This window comes from Apteryx mantelli, chromosome 1 (genome assembly GCF_036417845.1).
Source record: "Apteryx mantelli isolate bAptMan1 chromosome 1, bAptMan1.hap1, whole genome shotgun sequence".
NCBI lineage: Eukaryota > Metazoa > Chordata > Aves > Apterygiformes > Apterygidae > Apteryx > Apteryx mantelli.
In genome coordinates, this window is record NC_089978.1 from 93,858,303 (window position 1) to 93,877,742 (window position 19,440).

Here is a 19,440-nt window from a genome sequence, read left to right on the forward strand (position 1 = left end):
TTTCAATGAGATGAAGTGATGTAACAAAAATGAACAGGCTTTCATAAATTTAAAACAAGCTGGAGAGTAATTTTAAAAGGGAATTTTGAAGTATCTCAGGAAATTGAGGATCCCTTTTTCTAAGTGAAGCTAGATAGATTGTCTCATTAATGAGTCTGAATTCAAGACAGAAAATACAGAGCTGCAAAGCTCAGCAGACAAGCTTTCTGTAATTGCTGAGAGGTAACTGCCATCTGAAACTTGACAACATAAATACTTTCTCTTGAGCCTTTCTTAATCCTAATACAGGAGATTCAAGGATGTAGATTTGAGAAGTTGATAGTGGATTCCTATCCTAAGATCTGCACAAGGGTATAAACACTTTCTAAGTAAGCAAGTTAGGGGAGGGAAACTTTTTTCCTTGGCTTTAGCAGAAGAACTACTATTCACGTTAGTAACAGCATTTTAAAAGGCTCGACTTTTTCAACTGGATGTGGTCAAGAACAGATTGAAGAACAAGACAGCACTGAGTGCATTGGTGCTTTGAATCTGAGATGTGTCACAGTTAAGGAAAGCAAGACTTGTCCAGCCAAGACCGTGCAATTAAAATTGTTGGCCTTACAAGTATATTTCTAGATGACGAAAAAGAATTCAGAAAGGAAGTACAGATTTAAAGACAACTGCGCAGTTGTCTTTAGGTATTAGAAAGTGTGAAAAACGTGAGGGATGGGGAAAGTGAAGTGAAATGTGACAGAGAAGAAGAGATGAGGTGGAGGGTAGAAGGGAAAAGAGTTTGAAAGATGATGGGGTAATAGGAAGTCTTGAGAAGACAGGTACCCAGCTAAAGAAATGGGCTTTAAGATTTCAGAAAGAAAAATCCAATACTCCAGAGGTGATGACTGGTATCAGAGCCTGGATGCTGGTATTTGCAATTACAAATGAGGAACAGGAACTTTGTCCAAAGAATGCTTGCTTGTTACTGAGTTACAAATGTTAATGAACAGAAGTGTGAAACCCACAGGGGTACAATATCCTACCATGACTGTGGTCCAGAAGGTTTTGGATTTCAGGGGGTGGAGGGAGAATAGAAAGTGTTTTTTACACTTCTTTTTCCCCAGCACCTTATGCTTCTCCATTAAGGTTGCTCTTATGGAGCAGAGACAATGAAGGTGTACTCTAGTTACATTGCCAAGTTTTCTACATCCTAATGTTGATTCTACTTTATACCGAAGAAACAGTGAGCTTTAGAGAAATGTTATTCCTTCTTGCCAATACAGAGCTTTAGCAGCATAGTTCCTTTCATTTTTACAATTTCTGACAATTGACACATGCAGTAAATATATGGCATATATGGTAAAATTTACAGGATAATATTACAAAATCTTTGGAAAGAGTTCATATTTCATTTACTTTTGTTCTTATTTCCAGTGGCTTATGCTTGGATTACAAAACCTATTGGACCATTCTTCCCAATACAGAACTTCAAAGACATCACCCAATTAAAGAGAATGACATTTAAGATAAATGTTAGCAGCTACAACTTCTAGAGAGAAGTTGGTGAAAGAATGTGCAAGTCCTGTAAGATGAAAGTTTGTAGAGATCTGAAAAGAATAAATGACTCATACATTTACACAGAAAAACAACATACTTGGAAAGCAAAAACCTTGCCCCTCAATGATAGTATCTAAGATAACCTTTGAAACTGGCAGATCACAGCAAAGTAAATCTACTGAATTTTTCCTTGGATAACTAGATGGAAGTAAGAAACAGCTTCCTAAACTTCACAAAATCTGAGAAAGCAACATTGGCTTAGCCTTGATTTGTCTAATACAATGTCCCCTGTAGAAGCAGATTTTACTGAAAATCATTGAAGTAGTTGCAATTTCAACAACGGTATTCAAAAATCACAAAATACCTGGAGGAAAATTGGAAGGCTATTGAGAATTCAAAAGGAAAAGTATTTATTGTTTAACATTAGGGAGAGAGCATTTGATTTGGTTAAAATAGATGGGAGTATTAAGGAATATCAGCTTTGAATGTCTAAAGCAAAAATTATCAACAAATGACTATTTTACTAGGATTATAAATTTGTTTTAATACTTAGATGACTGTTGTTCTTCAAGAAATACAAGGCCAGAAGCAAAAAAATCATTACCACAGATTAAGAATTGCAGGTATTGAATTGGCACAACCCTGCAATTCAAGTTTATCTTAATTATAAGGATTCTGTGTCTGGTGTTTTTCACTCAGGATTTTTAAGAGAATGGTTTTCATTTGGTAATGTCTGTTGTGACTAGCACAATAGGACCCAGTTCCACTTAGATCTTTAGATTCTGCCAAATTGGCTTATTGTAACAGAAATTATAGACACAGCTTCCAAATTCAGGTCTGGAAACTAGAAGACAAGGTGAGAAATTAAAAATAAAAAGACATTTTCTTACTACCTTTTAATAACTATTTTGTGTAGAATAGGCTTTAATTATATCAGCTCATAAGCTATGTCTGATAGTGGGGATGTTAACAAAAAATAAAAATTACAATAAAAGTAGCTCAAAAAACAAACCCAAATCATGAGTTTCTATTCTTATGAACTATCAGTTTAATATTTAAGTAGAAGAAATTAATTATACCAGTTTTAAACACCTTGTTCAAAAGCTGCATTAATCATCACCACAACACACTTGATGTTAGTATAACGCAGCGGGGCTCACGCAGATGTGCAAAGGATTTCTTTCCTGGAGTATTTAAAGGAAGTCACTATTCAGTAAAATACCTGTCATTTGAAGAGTAGATTCAGAAACACAGTGTTGAATTAGAAGTGTAAATTGGAAATATATTTTTAGAGGTTAGACAAAATCAAGTCCCCACAAGAGAACTCATACTGTAGTGCCAATAAATGTAGATGTCCTTTTCAAAAAATAATGAAAGTATGCCACATTATACAATATGACCTTTGGCTCTCACACTTGTCAAAAGTTATAAAAATCTGACTACCAAAATGCTCGTTATGAGAACTGCTTAAAACAATTTTTATTAAACAGTGGTTATTTAAAGTCTTTAAAAAAACCACAAAACCCTACAGTGAATGTTGGCATGGCACCATTTGTGATAAAATGACCAGCTGTTATCATCTAATACTCTAGGTCATATAAAGAATATTACATTTAATGTTCCTTTTTCTTCTTTCTCAGACTACAGTGATCTGAAAAATATCATCATTCACTGTTTCCTTTAGCAGATATGGGGGTGGGGAGAAGCAAGAGAAAACCAGTGGTGCTTGTTTTTCTAATAACAAAGCATAGATGAAAGTTGCCAAATACAGCTTATGTTTGGTTTGTCTTTTAATAATCTTTTAATACTCTTTTATTTTCAAAAACGACTAAAAAAGGAAGCCGTTTATAATTCTAACACAGCATCAGTGTTTGAATTTTGTCCACTAACAATCAGCATAAAGCCTGTTTGACAGCCATGCAGAAATACACAGCAAAAAGAAACCATTTGATAGGTGCTAAAAAAGCCAGAAAAAGTAAATCATCAAGGTCAGGTATAAGCAAAATACACATACACTTTCATTCCAAGCACAAGCTTAAAAGAAAAATTTTCGAAACAAATGGCAATCTTGACAGACCTGTGGAGCAACCTGCCTCCTTTTTTGGTCAGGGGATGTAACATACACAGCTTGTGTATATGCGTAACTTTTGAAACGAGGTTTAGGAGAAGATGAAGGGCCCTGGGGTACACCGACCGTGATCTATGGAGAAGAAATTAGAGGTCGAAAGAACAGGCATTTTAGGGTAGAAACATGGATTATAGAAGTAAAACATTGATAGGGAAAGGAAAAAGGAAAAGGGGAAGGGGAAAAGAGGAAGGGGAAAAGAGGAAGGGGAAAAGCACGTCAGCAACTGTATTTTTCAAGGACAGGGTTGGTATGCAGCAGTCAAAACTGGGCGAGTATCAGGGAAAGCTTTCATTTAATTTGACATCCCATCCTTACGAAAGCCACAAACTGTCAGGATTCAATCCCAGCAGAATATGAATACAAAGGGAAGGCTCTTTATAATTTACCAGCAAAGGCTGAAAAACAAGTAATCTTGTAGTGAGTCCTAAATAATCAAAGGCAACATTCATCTGCTCAGTACTGTAAAAAGAGGCTGAGCTTCCCAAAAGCAAGATACAGATTAAACTGAGAACAAGTACACTAGGCCTAAAATCCACGAAACACTTAAGCAGAAACTGGCCGATGGTTGAGTCAAAAGCATAACTGATAAAGCAAACATAATTAAATGCCCGGGATTACAAAAGAGCTTTCTGAGAGGCCAGTTGTGAGCTAAAAATGGATGATCTTAAAATGCCATTGTACATAAAATACTATAATCAAAAAATAAAAACATACAGTGAATATGCAGAAATGGCAACAGCTATCTTGTAAAGAAAAGGCAAGAAATTTCTACATGTCTTTGTTTAAATCGAAAACCTCCCAATTTTTGTGTTCTTTTTTGTGTATACTTCCACAATCAAAAGATCCAGTGCAATAGATGAGAAGTTAGCCCATATTTGCTAAACAGTTACTTTTAAAACACCCAGTGCAACACGAAAAGCAGTACACAGATACAGTTCATGCAGACAAGTACACCTGACCAAGTCTCTTCACCATGGTTAAAACTATGCCTGTGGATTTTTTGCCCATCTAACACCACACTTTTAGAGCAGCTAAGGAAAATAACCACTTTAGAGCAGCAACATGAAAGTGCATAAGTGAAACAACTCACTTCTTGCAAAAAATGCTGTTGATGATGTACTTGTATGTGCTCTTCTCTAGTGACCCTTGAGTGTCGTGGCAATGTTTCCACCTCCCTGATGGCTTCCATGGTGACTTGCTGGGGCAGAACTTGGAAGAGGGAAGTCACGTACATTAAGATGGACTTCTTGTCTGGACAGACAGTTGCAACGTCTGGAAGGCAGATTAACATATATCATTTCAATTTCCATATCAGACAGTGTGCATGAGAAGATAACCAATCAAGTTCATGGAGAGTTGATAGACTAATGAGCAATCTATTGTCCATGTTAGTTCTCTAGAGACTAATTAGAGTTTTATAATCAGTTCCAAATTTGCATACCAATGAGAAAGAACTAAAGTTTAAAAAGGTAATTGTTTTCTCATTCAACATGAACTTCCCTTCTATATTTCTTCTCTACTGGAAATGCAGACACCATGCAATTTGAAAGCATGACCCTCATTAGGCAGGTCTAGAAATAGGAAAAGCTATACCTTCTTGCATTATACAAATGCTGCAGTTTAAAAATAAGGACAATCTTATTCACAAAGTTGTATCTTACATGTCCTCTTAATATCATTTAATCACTGGACTTGACAATGATACAGGGAAAAAAAGCTTCACAGGTTTATCTAGTGAATAGGTTCATACAAGTTGTCTATAAAAGCCAACCTCTGACATAGCTGCATATCTCTTATACTCTATATAGTCTAAACTTCATGACGATAGAACAACTCTGTTGAAAAAAATACCCATTAAGTGCTCTACTTGGACATTAGCAGTAAGTACAAGTACCTTTGCAAGAACACAAAGATTTCAAGTTTTGCACATAGCTGTGATATACCAGCAGGAAAAATGGTTGATCTGACTTAACATTTCAAGTCAATAACAATTTGTAAAAATGTAAGTTATTTGGCAGTTCTTTCAAGTAGTTCCTTTGTTACTTGGCATTAAAATTTACCTCAGTCAGTTGAGTGAATCAAGATGTAAAGAGACTGTTGTATAAGAAATTTATCATTAATCCCATAAGTGTTTAAACGTAAGTGCTGGCAGAAACCCAAGAGCTGTGAGTTTTTACTAGCCTAGAAAATATCTCAGAACAGAAGAACTGCAATCCATATATTCTGGCAGACTAAATAATGCTACAAGGTGGCATCTCATTCTCTCTTCCTGGAATGCAGAATACGTAAGGGTAGACACCATATGCTAAAATCTCCACATAAATTTGGAGATCATGAAAAGGCACCTGGCCCGACATGCCCTAACAATATTTTTGGTTTGACTTTCTGATTTATCTCCTTACACTTCCTTGATACATTATAAAAGAGAGCTGAAGATTTAGTTCTACTTAGAATTGGCTAGAAAAATGTCCCCTTTCTTTTCTCAAGATTTATTATCTCACTGGTCATAGTATGCTCATTTTAGAATATACGTGACTTTTCCAACTCAAGTCACACTACAGCCCTCTGTCTCCACAGGCTTCACTTCTGCAGTATTATTTCAGTCCTGGAAACATTTTGCTAGCACTTTCTTCTTGTCTTTTCATTCATATTTTAACAAAAGAGCATTTTGTTCTCCTCAGTATCTAGTATTAATTTATGTTCACAAGAATATCCATGCCCTTATAAAGACAAGGGTATACACTGAAAGTGTATACACAGAACAGGCATTAATGCCAGTGATGATTTTTCCAGTTGTTCATTATTTTCCTTTTAAAAATATTCTGATAATTAAGTAAGTAAATTCCTTATCATCTGTCTACACAAATACATCATACAATAAATAAAGCATATAGCTTGCAAAAAATATACATGCTGAAAATTGTTTACCCATTCTATCTGACAAATTAAAAATATATATGCAGCTATCAGAATTCATTGCCAAATAGGAAAAGATATAATTATAATTATTATATCAAAAAGTTAATCAAACATTGTTACAAGGCCCGGAATTTCAATCTGTGTTTGAAAATTCTTTTTTGCAGGCTCTTGAATTATCAGAGCAGGAAAGATTTCATTATCCTGTACTATACCTTTGCCTTCATATTTTTTTCTCTTTGACTCCTAGTATAATATATTCTCTTTGCCAACTGTTAGGCTGATGGATATTTGAAGCCCTAACAGGTAGCTAGAAAATAAATCTGCATTTAAGCACTTTGTTGCAAGCAAATATACCAATTCCTTGGAAATGTGTGTCTGCTCTCAGTCCGAGGCAAATTCTGTCAAGCCGACCTATACCCTCTAAAAACTAATCCCCAAATCTCTGAAAATACAGAAAATACTTGAGAAAATTAAATCAACATATGTAGGCCATGCCATTACTGAGATACTGCTTTAGAGAGAGAAAAAGGAAACACACAAATAAGCAAGTATTCAGGGACCTTTTTCAAAAACAAGATACCTTCTCCAAAGTAAATTCAGAAGCAACACTCTCTCAATAGTCCCACCCACTTTCTTGACAGCAACTAGCCAGATAGGATTTAAAACAATAAATAAGAATAGAAACTAATTAGACTACAAGTCAAACAAGAGTTTAAAATGGGAAGTATTACAACCTTAAGACAAATCATATTATTAAGATGTACATCAAAGAAGTAAGTAAGTGGTAGAAAACAAATTCTCTGACTCTTGAAGACTTTGGAGAGCTCTGCAAACTATTCTGGCTCTTTAATAAGACACAGTTACAAGAAAGTATTGGAAAAAATTCCAGCAAGAATTTTCCAATTATTATCGATTATTCCAATTATTATTGATTATTCTTCAAAACAAGACAGTGATTTTGTGGTACTCAAACTAAGACATGTTACATGAAGCATACTCCTCAGAGAACTGGTTTTTGGTATGTGTTGTTATCCATGGGCTTATTTATCTTTAGAAGGATGGTTTCCTTTAACATCATCTATAGTAAAAGAAAAGAAACTACTTTGTAGGATGCAGAGTAAGGCCCTCATTTTACGTGCTCCCCCTAAAGAGATATTCTCACTCTCTGGTTATCTGGAGAGCTTTGGAGACTAGCCTGTCCAGCTGAAGTCTCCAGTGAGCATCCTCCTTCTCCTTCTCCTCCTCCGCCATGCCAACCATAGCTCACATTGGGATAGTAAAGAGAAAGCAAACAAAACACTTGATGCTTCCAAGACACAGGCTGCAAAACATGCCTGATAACATGAAGACACCAAGAGTGCTAGAATGCCAACATGAATTTTCATGTACTATGTCATTTTGTTCATCCGGAGTTGCAGCTACTTGGCTTACAATCCCAAAAGAGAAGGAAGAACAAACCTTTAAACTGTAAAAGAAACAGCAACCCTTGTTTAAGCACTGCTGCCTGCAAAGGGGATATTACAGACTTTATTCAGAAAGAAATTTGCCCTATAAAAGTTCACTAAGGCTTGATATTTATAAGTAAATTGTGTTCATTTTCTAGTGAACAAAATGACAAGTCTCCACAATTTACTTTGGTTTGGTTGTTTGTTGAGGATTGGTGACTACAATAAACCTGGATTGTTCTGAAACTGGATGCAGGGCCAAAAAAAAAAAAAAAAAAGTGAACATCAAACCCTTCTAAAAGTGATCCACCAGCCAATTTTTATAAGTTTTGTATTTCACAAGTCTTTTGTCCTTGCCATCTTATGTTCTGCCAACAAGCAATTCTCTACCAATACAGGTGGTTCTGGTGGAAAGAAGCACTTTGTAGAAACTGAAAGTGAGGATGATGATACAAAATGGCTAAATAATCTCCATATTAAAAAGTGCTGTGTGGGCCTACCAACAACAAAATCCAGGATTTCATAATACAGTGTTACATTATGTATATACAGCCATGCACACACAGAGAGTCTAAATAAAATTAAATATTAAAATTAAGTAAAAATAATACAATTATGAGCATTCATCCAAATATAGCTTCCAATTTTCAAACATATGTCTACTAACAATTAATATACCTATTCCCATTTCTGAATATTTTGCTTTCTCAAAGCTATGAACAAATAACAGTTCCAAAACTATCTGCACTGATTCCACTCGTTCTTGACATCAAACTAGTAGCAAAATCATTTTGTAAGAATAAACATATTACCATAAAATTTATATTACTGTACATAAATTGCCAAAGTGATTTCTTTAAATTTTAGAAACAAATTCTGAAATGTGCTTTGCCTTATATAGTGCTGAGTGGCAATATAAGACCTGAGCCCTGTAAATGCAAGAAATTCTTAGCCCTCAAAAGAGAGACGCAGGATTTTCATCTAATCACAAAGTAGGAAACAGAAAACTGCAACTTATAAATTCCACACCTCACCTAACACTGTGGGTTTCCATGATGGCAATAACACAATTTTTTTCCAAGTATTTTAATATTAACTGCTGTCTCTCATGAGATTTTAAAAACTGCATTAAAAAAACATTGTTCTCATTTCTATAACACTGAAGCAGACTCTCAAGGTTGATTTGAATTTCAGAAATAGAGATCACACAGCTGCTTTGTTCCCTGAGAAATAGAGGCTGGGTTTTTTTGCTCTCTCTAGCAAAGATATTTTTTTTATTTTAAAGCTTATTAATGACACTAACAGAACATTAACATTTATTAGAATTTCTGAAAAAAAACCACCTATCTTCAAATGCAGCTGTTTAGAAAGGACTTAAAAAAGATATGCAATAGATAAACTAATCGAACAAGTTATCAGATTGTTGAGATAAGACAGAACCTAACTAATATGTAAGATACTAGTTTCAACAATGTAAATACATCACAGGAGGGACTGAGTCTTCGTATATGTTTGTACAGTAACTCCCACTGTGGCACCAACCTCAACTGGAGTACCTCAGACGACAGCAAAGTAGAAATATCTAAAAACACAGTAATGCAAAACAGGACATAAATGATGTGAGCAATTTTAACTAAGAATCAGTGGGGAAAAAAAAAACAACCCAACCCTCTTTGAGTCCTTTCTCAGCATGAAGGTTGAGGACCCAGAAGCAGCTGCAGTGGTTCCATTGTATGAGCTAATGATTCTATCTGGAAACATTGCTCAGAGACAGGCAGCACGGCAGCTCTTGGGGAAAAAAGAGCAATATGCATACATCTGTGTATTCCTGTGAAGTACTTAATTGTTTAGGATTATTAAAAATGCTTTTGAAATAAGGCATTTATACAGCCATATTATCCAGCAGCTAAATGAATTACATTTAAGACCTCAAAACTGCTACTAGCTTCAGAAGAATTAGTAACAGTATTTAGTCTCCATCCATGAGAAAAAAATATTTCCCTTAAAGTACACACAATAATGGAAGTGATAGCTCATTTTTCCCCATTCCCCTTTTTTTTGCACATATACCTTAGTCAAAAGATAATAAAACTCACACTCTCTAGGAAACTATTACTTTAAAAAATGAACCAACCTGAAAATCATAAACCCTCTTATCTATGCGGATCTGAGGAATGCCTGCTTAGCCAGCACCTTAGGGCAACATTGAAAAACCTCAGGGAAACTGAAGCAAAAATTCACTACCTAAACCACAGGAAACTTTTCCAGTTTACTGCCAGTCACAGGAGAATACCATGAATTGCTACACAGCTTTATAATGTAAATGAATGAAAAAAACAAGGAGTCAAAATTTGAGGATGAGAGAATATTCTTAGTCTGAGAAAGATTAATTTAGAATTATATTTTCTAAAAATGCTAAGGAACACCTGCACACCTTTTTGTTTACTCCTAATCTCCGCAAACTTCAATATCACAGAGTTGGACTGTCAATATTATATGCTGTTGAATTATTTGTAGAAAATACTTACGAACAATGACAACTTACATGTTATGCCTTCTATCCTTTTAGCCTCAAAAACAAGGATGAATTTTAAAAGTATTTTCAAATACCTATGATAATCTAACAAGGTTCACCAACACACTTTGAATGAGCTTCCTAAAAACCTAACAGTCATGTACCTTGATCACTTTTTGACTTGGATGAACCAAAACCCCCAACTGAAATTGTATGAAACTCTATGAAACTGAAGCAGTCTTCAATTGCAAGAAAAACAAGCAAGATTTAATTCCCAGATGTATACATTAGAGGTGACTTAATAGAAGGGAAAAAAAATCTTCACATTATCTTCAAAATTGAGAAAAAAGGGAAAAAAATTAATTTATAGACCAAGTTAATATTTTCTGTCACTTACTAACAAATCTCTTTGCAGGAATTTACCTCTGACACAATCACGAGGCATAGTTCAAACTTCCGGTCACTGAGATCATCTACATTTCCTGACTGTGAAAGTATGAAACTGAATATATTTTGTTCTTTAATTAGTTGAACATCAAGAGACAAGTAAGATTATCAAAGAACATAAGCTGTTTTTCTTAAATATACAAAAACTTTTCTCTCAACTATCATCTAGTCCTGAAACTACGTTGTTCTGCAATCTACACTGGGCTAGCGATTATTCTAATGGCACAGATCATGGTAGGAACAGGTGAGGAAGTGGTAATGGTTTGTACTGCTGACACTCAGTTGCTGCCAGTAAGGCCTCTAAGCAATAAAACCTGTACGGTCTCTAAAAGGTCAGCCAATAGCTGTTGTGTCTATTCTTCAATCATTGACCTTTTTGATTTTTTTTTGTTTTTTAAACTTAACTTGTACTTATTTTCTGCTCTATTTCTGTACTCCTTCAATAGACAGCAGGTTAAGTTCAAAACAAAATAAATCGTTACAAGTGATGTAGTGGTGGATTTGCAGACAGAGAAAAATGAAATAATTTATGATTTACTAGATAGCTATAAATATTAAAATCTGGAAATTTAAACTCTGACAATTCTTTACTAAAGTCCAAGAGCAGATTACTGCTGTCCTTTTTCTAAAGTGAGTTCTTTAGTGCATTTGCCAACTGAGAGAAGGATATTTAATTACACAGAAGTCTGTATGTTCTCAGTGTCATGGGGAGAACACAGTCCAAACTTAAATAGGAAGGCTGTGTCATGCAACTCAGAGTGTATTCTATTCACCACTGGTACTAAGGGTGAATTAAAGTCCTCTTAGTAGAGAGGTAAATAACTGATTTAATCTGCAATCATAAACAAGTTTAAAGGAAAAAAGAAAAAAAAAAACAAGACCTGATGGCTCAAGTTATTGTCAGTGACAGACAACCAAGCTATTACGCAGAACAGGACTAATCGAAAGTCATAATTATGGAAAGGCTGTCCAGTGGCCTGCATGAACAAGCAGGCTGATCACAGTCTATTGTTCCGCAGAATAAAATTCGTATCTTACAAAAGGCACCATTAATGGAAGGCACAAAGTACCTACAGAGAATTAAGTAAGAGTGGAAACCTGGAGGACAGCCAAGTGGTCACCTACACACAATGAGTGACACTGTTCATTTTGCTCCTTTTTGTACATTTGAATATCTATTCACCTAAAAGTAATATGAAACCCCCCTGAAGAAAATGCCATTAAATTTTCAACAGACTTTTCCTTAAGAAAGAAAATGCAAATGTTTTAAACCTTACGATTAAGACCCACAGTGCACCTTCAAAATGGTGGTCACAGTAGGGTTTTGTAGGCTCTACTGAATGATGTCACAACAACCGTGTGAAGACAGTCTTTTCAGAAGGGTAACACATTTATGTTTGCCTTTGAGAATTATGAAGACAGGTCAGTATTTATGGGATTAAAGTATCGCGGAATTCAAGTGTATCTTGAATCAAAACATTCAATGGCAGAGAATACCTTAAATCCATCTGAGTATTTGTTCTGATTTGCTGCATGATTTTGGAGGAGTCTTCGACTGATATGCAATTGCTGTCCTAGCTGAGTGGACTTGAGGCTATCTCTGCTTTCAAAATCTGCAAAATCATACTTCCATCTATGCTGTACAGTTAGAGTAATCCTTTTTTTTCTTCAGTTTCCTTACACTGCTAGCCATTTATTCAGTAACATTGTAATCTTTGCATCCTAAGCTGTATCTAGCATGAGCAGGTTCTTAGCAACAAAGACAAAGAGTCAAATAAATTCAGTTGAACGGGCAAAGCAGTAAAACTTTAGTTTGAAAAAAGTGGAGGTACATTTGTTAATATCTTTAATATATGCATAGTCCATTAATATTTTCTTAAGTCAGAAGATGTTAGGATATCAGTGGCAGTAGGTATGGCTCTGATGAATTTTCTGAGATAACAAATAAAAGGCAACATTTAATTTTCTTGTAATAAACAGTCACACATTGTTTCGAGCTGCAGTTCAGTTCTTTGAAACCCTCAACTGCAAATGCAGTGAAATGAGAGGAAAAAACAAAGGAAAAAAACCTAGAATACACCCTAACACCTATGTTGTACTGAAGAGTCCTGAAAACAAAGAATGATCAAGAGAATTGTGCTGACACCTAAAATCAGAAATAGTGTATGAAAATGGTAGCATTAGCTTGCACTCAAACAGTAATTTTACTAACAATATTTCAGATGGCAAGATAATGGACAAATGTTTAAAAATACTGTACATTTTCTGTTTTATTTTTATAAATATTTTATCTAGGAAAGTTTTCTGACTTACTCATTTCTTTCATATGAATTCCTGTCAGAAGTCTACTTCCTTCTACATGAAAACTGTGACAATACTCAAAGTCTGAAAAAGTATTTCTACTATAAAAGTCATAAAAAATTATGTAGATTTTCTCCAAAAGCTAGACTGTAGTGATTCCAGCTGATCCCAAATTACCTAAGGCAATATCAGAAAGTTTTTGCCTTGTGAATTGGCTGTACTTATACACAAAGTATTATTGTTGCACAACTACTCTCTTAGGAAGTTCGGCTCCAACTACCACCTTATGAGGATTCCTTGTTTATCTGCTGCAAAGTAACACACACAATAAACGCTTTGCTGAGTCTGTAGTTGCAAGAATTGTGAAATATAATAGAAAAAATTGAGGCGCTAAATTGGTATAACCACTTCTGAAAGAAAGTATAATCAGTGAGCTAAAACACGAGATCAATGCCAATTAATTAAAGTGGATAATCAAATGGACAACTCAAAATGCGTAAATTAACATTTAGCCTTGTTAATTATATCTATTATAAATTCAGATGGGGTGGATAACAGCATAATAGCTTTTGATCGGACTGGTTACGAGAACTTATTTGGCATGTAAGGTGTTTCATAGTAATTCTGAAAGGTAACTATGATAAAAATAAATTAGAGAATGAACCCCAATAACTCTAAAGATTTGATGAGTTCTTTTGGAAATAAATGCATTACTTTCATTTCACTGTGAAATCTAACATAAAAAAGAACCTAAGGTAACTGAAGAATCGCAATGGAAATCTAAAGAAACCATAAAGAACTCTGAATAGACACTGAATAGAGCATTATACATACTGGGTGGGTAATACCATGCTTTACATAAGAATGTAATAGTTCTTTTTCAAATTTAATCAAAGGCAACTGGAAAACATAGTGTTTTCTAACATAAAGGTTTTAAAATGAGATAGAGAGAATTAGATGAAAGTAGAAGCATTTAATCTTTTATTAATATTTTTTCCCAAAACAAAACAATACATTACAGCTGAGTTGAAATTGTGAAATTCAGATCACAGTCTGATTCTGAACATAAGGGTGTTCAGAATCAGTACTTAGTTTGAACCTATTTTTGTAAGCTGTTTTTGGAAGAAATTAAAATGGCATATATTACTTTTGTTTTATTAGCATATGACTAACATAAAGAAGGATTTGCTACTTCTGTCTGAGATCTGAGGGGAAAGCTTGTTTTCCAGCACTGATGTGTTTATCTAGTAAAAGACAGGATTTCATTCTACAAACCTTATATTACTTACACAGAAACAAAGACCTATGCACACATAGGTGAAAACAAATGCTGTCAGGATAGAAGAAATTCCGTTGCATCTTAAAAAGGAGAGAAGCACCTCAGAACCTGCACTGACGTCTGCAGAAGCATGGGGATTCTGCTTCTACAGCGTATGCCTCCCTTTTCTTCGCCTCTGAAAGGGGATATTTCAGAGACCAGGACAGGGTAGTGGTCACCTGATGCTAATCTCTTGTTCTGCAAAAACTACAGAGCAAAATCGCGCATGTTACTGCAGGTAGCTTGTACTGTTCCCCTCTCCAGCTTCAACTGGGTTTCATGGACAACGGGTTTTCTTTTAAAATCTGAGAAAAGCAAAGGAAGAAAAACAAGAAAGAAATGACAAAGATAACTCCTCTGGATGTAAATCCAAACTATGCTATTCTTATTTTTGTTTTGATTCATAAAGTAACAAAGTTTAAGGAACGTAACTTAATTTTCATGTAGAAAAACTCCTAAGTTTAGTCCAGCTTTAGGTGTAAATTTGATTACAAGTATCTTTTAAAAACTAAAGAAAAGTTTGTATGCACTGTTTACAACAGTACCTCAAGTTCTTTTTTTTCAATAAATTAGGTCAGAATATTGTTTACAGATGTGATATGTGCATTTTATATTTAATTTACCATATCTTCATAGGATATGCAAGTTTTTCAATATTGTTATGAGAGATTAGAGAACTTTATGAACTATTAAGGTTTGGTTATCTTTTGAATAGTTAAGATGAAAAAAACTCCACTATCAGGAATTAATATATACAAATTAAATGGACATGTGTCCATTTTTGACTACAAGAGCAGGTTTCTTGCTGCCTCCTCTGACTATATATCTTGTTTTTTTTCACTAGATATGTTGTTCCCGCATCTAAATGAAGACGAGACACCTAGCTAATATTGGCTTTTATTTGTTTAACTCAGACATTGTCAAAATGACTAACGAGGTCATTAAAAAAGTTAACTGTAAGGAGATGCAAGAAAGGCTACCTCCCCTATAAAAGTATGTTTTAGAAAATACAGATACAAATTAATCTTCAAAAAGAGTTGAAGCTCAAATGATTTGATTTTATATATGACCATAATTATTCTTACTTTAAAATGCTAAAAATTATGATGGAAGAATTTCTTGTTAATGCAGTAGGGGAAGGATTTCTAACATCTGAGGGGTTATTACTGCTGGGAATGCAGCAAATAGACTAACATGCTGGTCTTTTTCATTAGGCTGATCATGAGGAAAAATGGTCTAAAATATGCCATGCAGATAACTTTTAAAAATGCAAGTTTTGATCAAAGGGTTACTCACTGTATGCATTTTTTCCTCCAGCAAGTTATTTAAGCATAATAGTTTTGCAATTTAAGAAAAAAATCTTAAGTGTAATTATCTGAGGGAAGAGAACTGTTCACACTGGACAATAAGAACATCTCAAGCCCATATACTAAGTCTTTTAAAACTTTTTCAGCTGGAAACATCTGCTCATGTTTTGCATAAAAGTAGGCTTCTGTTAGCATTTCTGGCACGTTATCATCCAGATAGGCTGGAAAAATACATTTTGCAAATGCAGATTTTATCACCAGCAGACCTGGAGTGAGGGCCATGCTGGGTCTATCAGAACACATACTGGGATGTTGTTTTGCTTGGGGCGCACTAAGTTCTAGTCTCCTATCCTCTCTTCACTTCATGATCAAGTTGTTAAATTAAATACAGTCAATACTGGTGAACCTAACTCCTGGCAACAGCATCTGTGATTGAGAGATGGTAATCTGTTTTGAGGTAGAGTTTCCTTTACATATACATTCACATATTGTTATATATCTTATTGAAATCTCTTCTCTTGTTGTCCACTTTAATATATACTTTTTAATTTTCTTAGGGAAAAAGATGAAATTAATATATTTCTGTTTCTGTCCTTTCTCCTTTACAATGTTTTCTGTAATAGTACTTTAATATGTGGTTTCTGTCTTCAATATATTTCAAAAAAAAAAAGAGGAAAGAAAAATATTGTTTCAAATAGTCTCTGGTGAACTAGTTACCAGACGGAACAGCTGTCAACGTGGGTTGACAGTGGGAAGGGGGGTTGTACATAGGGGAAAAATAGAGATGTAATTGCTTCATCAGAATCTGAAAAGTTTCAAAATGGAGAGATCTCTGTGAATCTCTGCCAAGGAACCATATGTGATGTGTCAAGATCATTTCAGGATGCGAATGAACACTGGAGGGACAATATGAATAAAAATGAGAACTTCTTTTGAGAAATCCAAAATAAATGTAGTTTTGTATGTGACTAGGGTTGGAAAAATAGTGAAATAATCTTGAAACCAATACATAAACTAAAGACTGAGTAAGAAAACAGCATTTTAGTGGCCCCATTTAAACAGACAGCAGAATGGGTCTTGCCTATTTTCGCCAATGTAAGCCTAATCATAATAGATTAAAAATAAGTGTACATGACACTGACAAGTCTGGATTGGCATGTGAGACCCTAAAGAAGAGTGAAAATGCTAAAGCAGGCAAAGTTGACGGGCTAGAGAAAACAAGAATTACACAGCTCAGTTGAACCAAGCTGGGTTTGAGGACATCTGTATCTACGATACCTAGTTAAAAAGTTACTTGCAAGCTGGAATAGTTGTAAATACTGCAACAACAGTGAGTCAAATCTGATCACGGTACCAAGGAGTATATTATGAGTGTGTCAAATACACATTAAAAAAACATAGCAAATCATAAGTGTGCAATACAATATATGAAATATATTTTGTATATTAAAAGAAAGACATAGGTATTAAAACCTTGGCTTTTAATTACTTGACAGTTAGAGCCTAGTCACTATTATCTGGCCAGCAGAATAGCAGCATTGTAATGTGTTACTGTTTGCCTGAATGAAGAAAATCCTTCCTAGTATTCTCAGAAACCATACAGCTACAGGAGTCCCAACCCCCTACAGCAGTGGAGTTGCCGGAGGGCTCTGTGCCGTGTGAAATGGTACATCATAACACTGTAGAAGAAGGCTGGGAACTGGTCACTTCTCATAGGAGGAGACAGGCTTCTACTCCTCCTGAAGACTTGCAATTAAGGAACAGGTTTAGTGCCCTCCAGGGTAAGGAGGAGCTGAGCTTGGCTTCAAGGGAAGCAAAGGGGACAACAGACCCTGTGCAATGCAGGAACACCTGGAAGAAGCGGTGAGTGATTGCTGTGGGGGACTCCCTGCTGCAGGGGATGGAGGCATCTATCTGCTGACCTGACCTCATGTCTAGAGAGGTTTGCTGTCTGCCAGGGGCTCACGTACGAGATATCATGGAAAGACTGCCAAGACTTGTCCACGCGTCGGACTATTACCATCTGCTGCTCTTCCATGTGGGCACTAATGATGCCAATGGTAAATTGGAAACCATCAAGCAGGATTTCAGAGCTCTAGGGATGGTGGTCAAGGGTCTGGGAGCCCAGGTCATCTTCTGCTCAATCCTGCCAGTGAGGGGGAAGGATGGGAGGAGGAGTAAACAGATTTTCCAAGTTAACAACTGGCTGTGCCGCTGGTGTTGGCAACAGGGTTTTGGTTTCTACGACCATGGGACCCTGTTTGAAGATCGACAACTGATGTGGAGAGATGGGATCCACCTCACGAAGAGGGTCACACTTGTCTCTGCCAACAGGTTGGCCAGCCTGGTAAGGAGGGCTTTAAACTAGGAAAGATGGGGGAAGGGGAGAGTTACAGAGACAGGGTAGTCAGCAAAACACGGCTCAAGTTGGGATGCCTCCAGCGGGGGCATGCATCTAGGGAAATGTGCATGGGATGTGGCTATGGAGGATCCTCTTGTATCCCTCCTGGGAAACCTGCATGCTCGATCACCTCTCTGAAATGCCTGTACACCAATGCACGCAGCATGGGGAACAAACAGGAAGAACTAGAGATCTGTGTGCGGTCGCAGGGCCATGATCTCATTGCCATTACAGAGACATGGTGGGATAGCTCGCATGACTGGTGTGCTGTCATGGATGGCTACGTGCTTTTTAGGAAAGACAGGCCAGGAAAGCGAGGTGGCGGAGTTGCTCTTTATGTGAGAGAGCAACTGGAACGTATTGAGCTGTGCCTAGGGGTGGATGAAGAGCAAGTTGAGAGCTTATGGGTAAGGATCAAAGGGCAGGCTAGCATGGGTGACACTGTTGTGGGTGTTTACTACAGGCCACCTGATCAGGAAGAGGAAGTCGATGAGGGCTTCTACAGGCAGCTGGAAGTAGCCTCACAAGCCCAGACCCTGGTTCTCATGGGGGACTTCAACCACCCTGATATCTGCTGGAAAGACAACACAACTAGGCTCAAACAGTCCCGGAGGTTCCTGCAGAGCATTGGTGACAACTTCTTGACACAGGTGGTGGAGGAGCCAACAAGGAGAGGTGTGCTGCTGGACCTCGTACTAACAAACAAAGAAGGACTGGTTGAAGATGTGAAGGTCGGGGGCAGCCTTGGCTGCAGTGACCATGAGATGGTGGAGTTCAGGATCCTGCGAAGAGGAGACGGGGCACTAAGTAGGATCGCAACCCTGGACTTCAGGAGAGCAGACTTTGGCCTCTTCAGGGACCTGCTTGGAGGAATCCCATGGGTTAGGGCCCTAGAAGGAAGGTGGGTCCAAGAGAGCTGGTTAATATTCAAACATCACTTCCTCCAGGCTCAAGAGTGGTGCGTCCCTATGAGTAAGAAGTCAAGCAAAGGAGGTAGGAGACCTGCATGGATGAGCAAGGAGCTCCTGGCAAAACTCAACCAGAAGAAGGAAGTATACAGAAAGTGGAAAGGGGGACAGGCCACTTGGGAGGAATATAGGAACGTTGTCAGAGTATGCAGGGGTGTGAC

General features: G+C 36.5%; 1 protein-coding gene across 1 annotated transcript in view; it reads right to left on the reverse strand.

Moving 5' to 3' along the window:
- Positions 1-19,440, reverse strand: part of DMD (dystrophin) — a 1,189,181-nt gene that overhangs the window by 875,379 nt on the left and 294,362 nt on the right. The window contains exons 8-9 of the mRNA XM_067297573.1: positions 4,749-4,930; positions 3,608-3,730 (exon numbers count right to left, since the gene is read on the reverse strand). Coding sequence (XP_067153674.1) covers positions 3,608-3,730; positions 4,749-4,930 — 305 coding nt within the window. The remainder of the gene's footprint in view (positions 1-3,607; positions 3,731-4,748; positions 4,931-19,440) is intronic.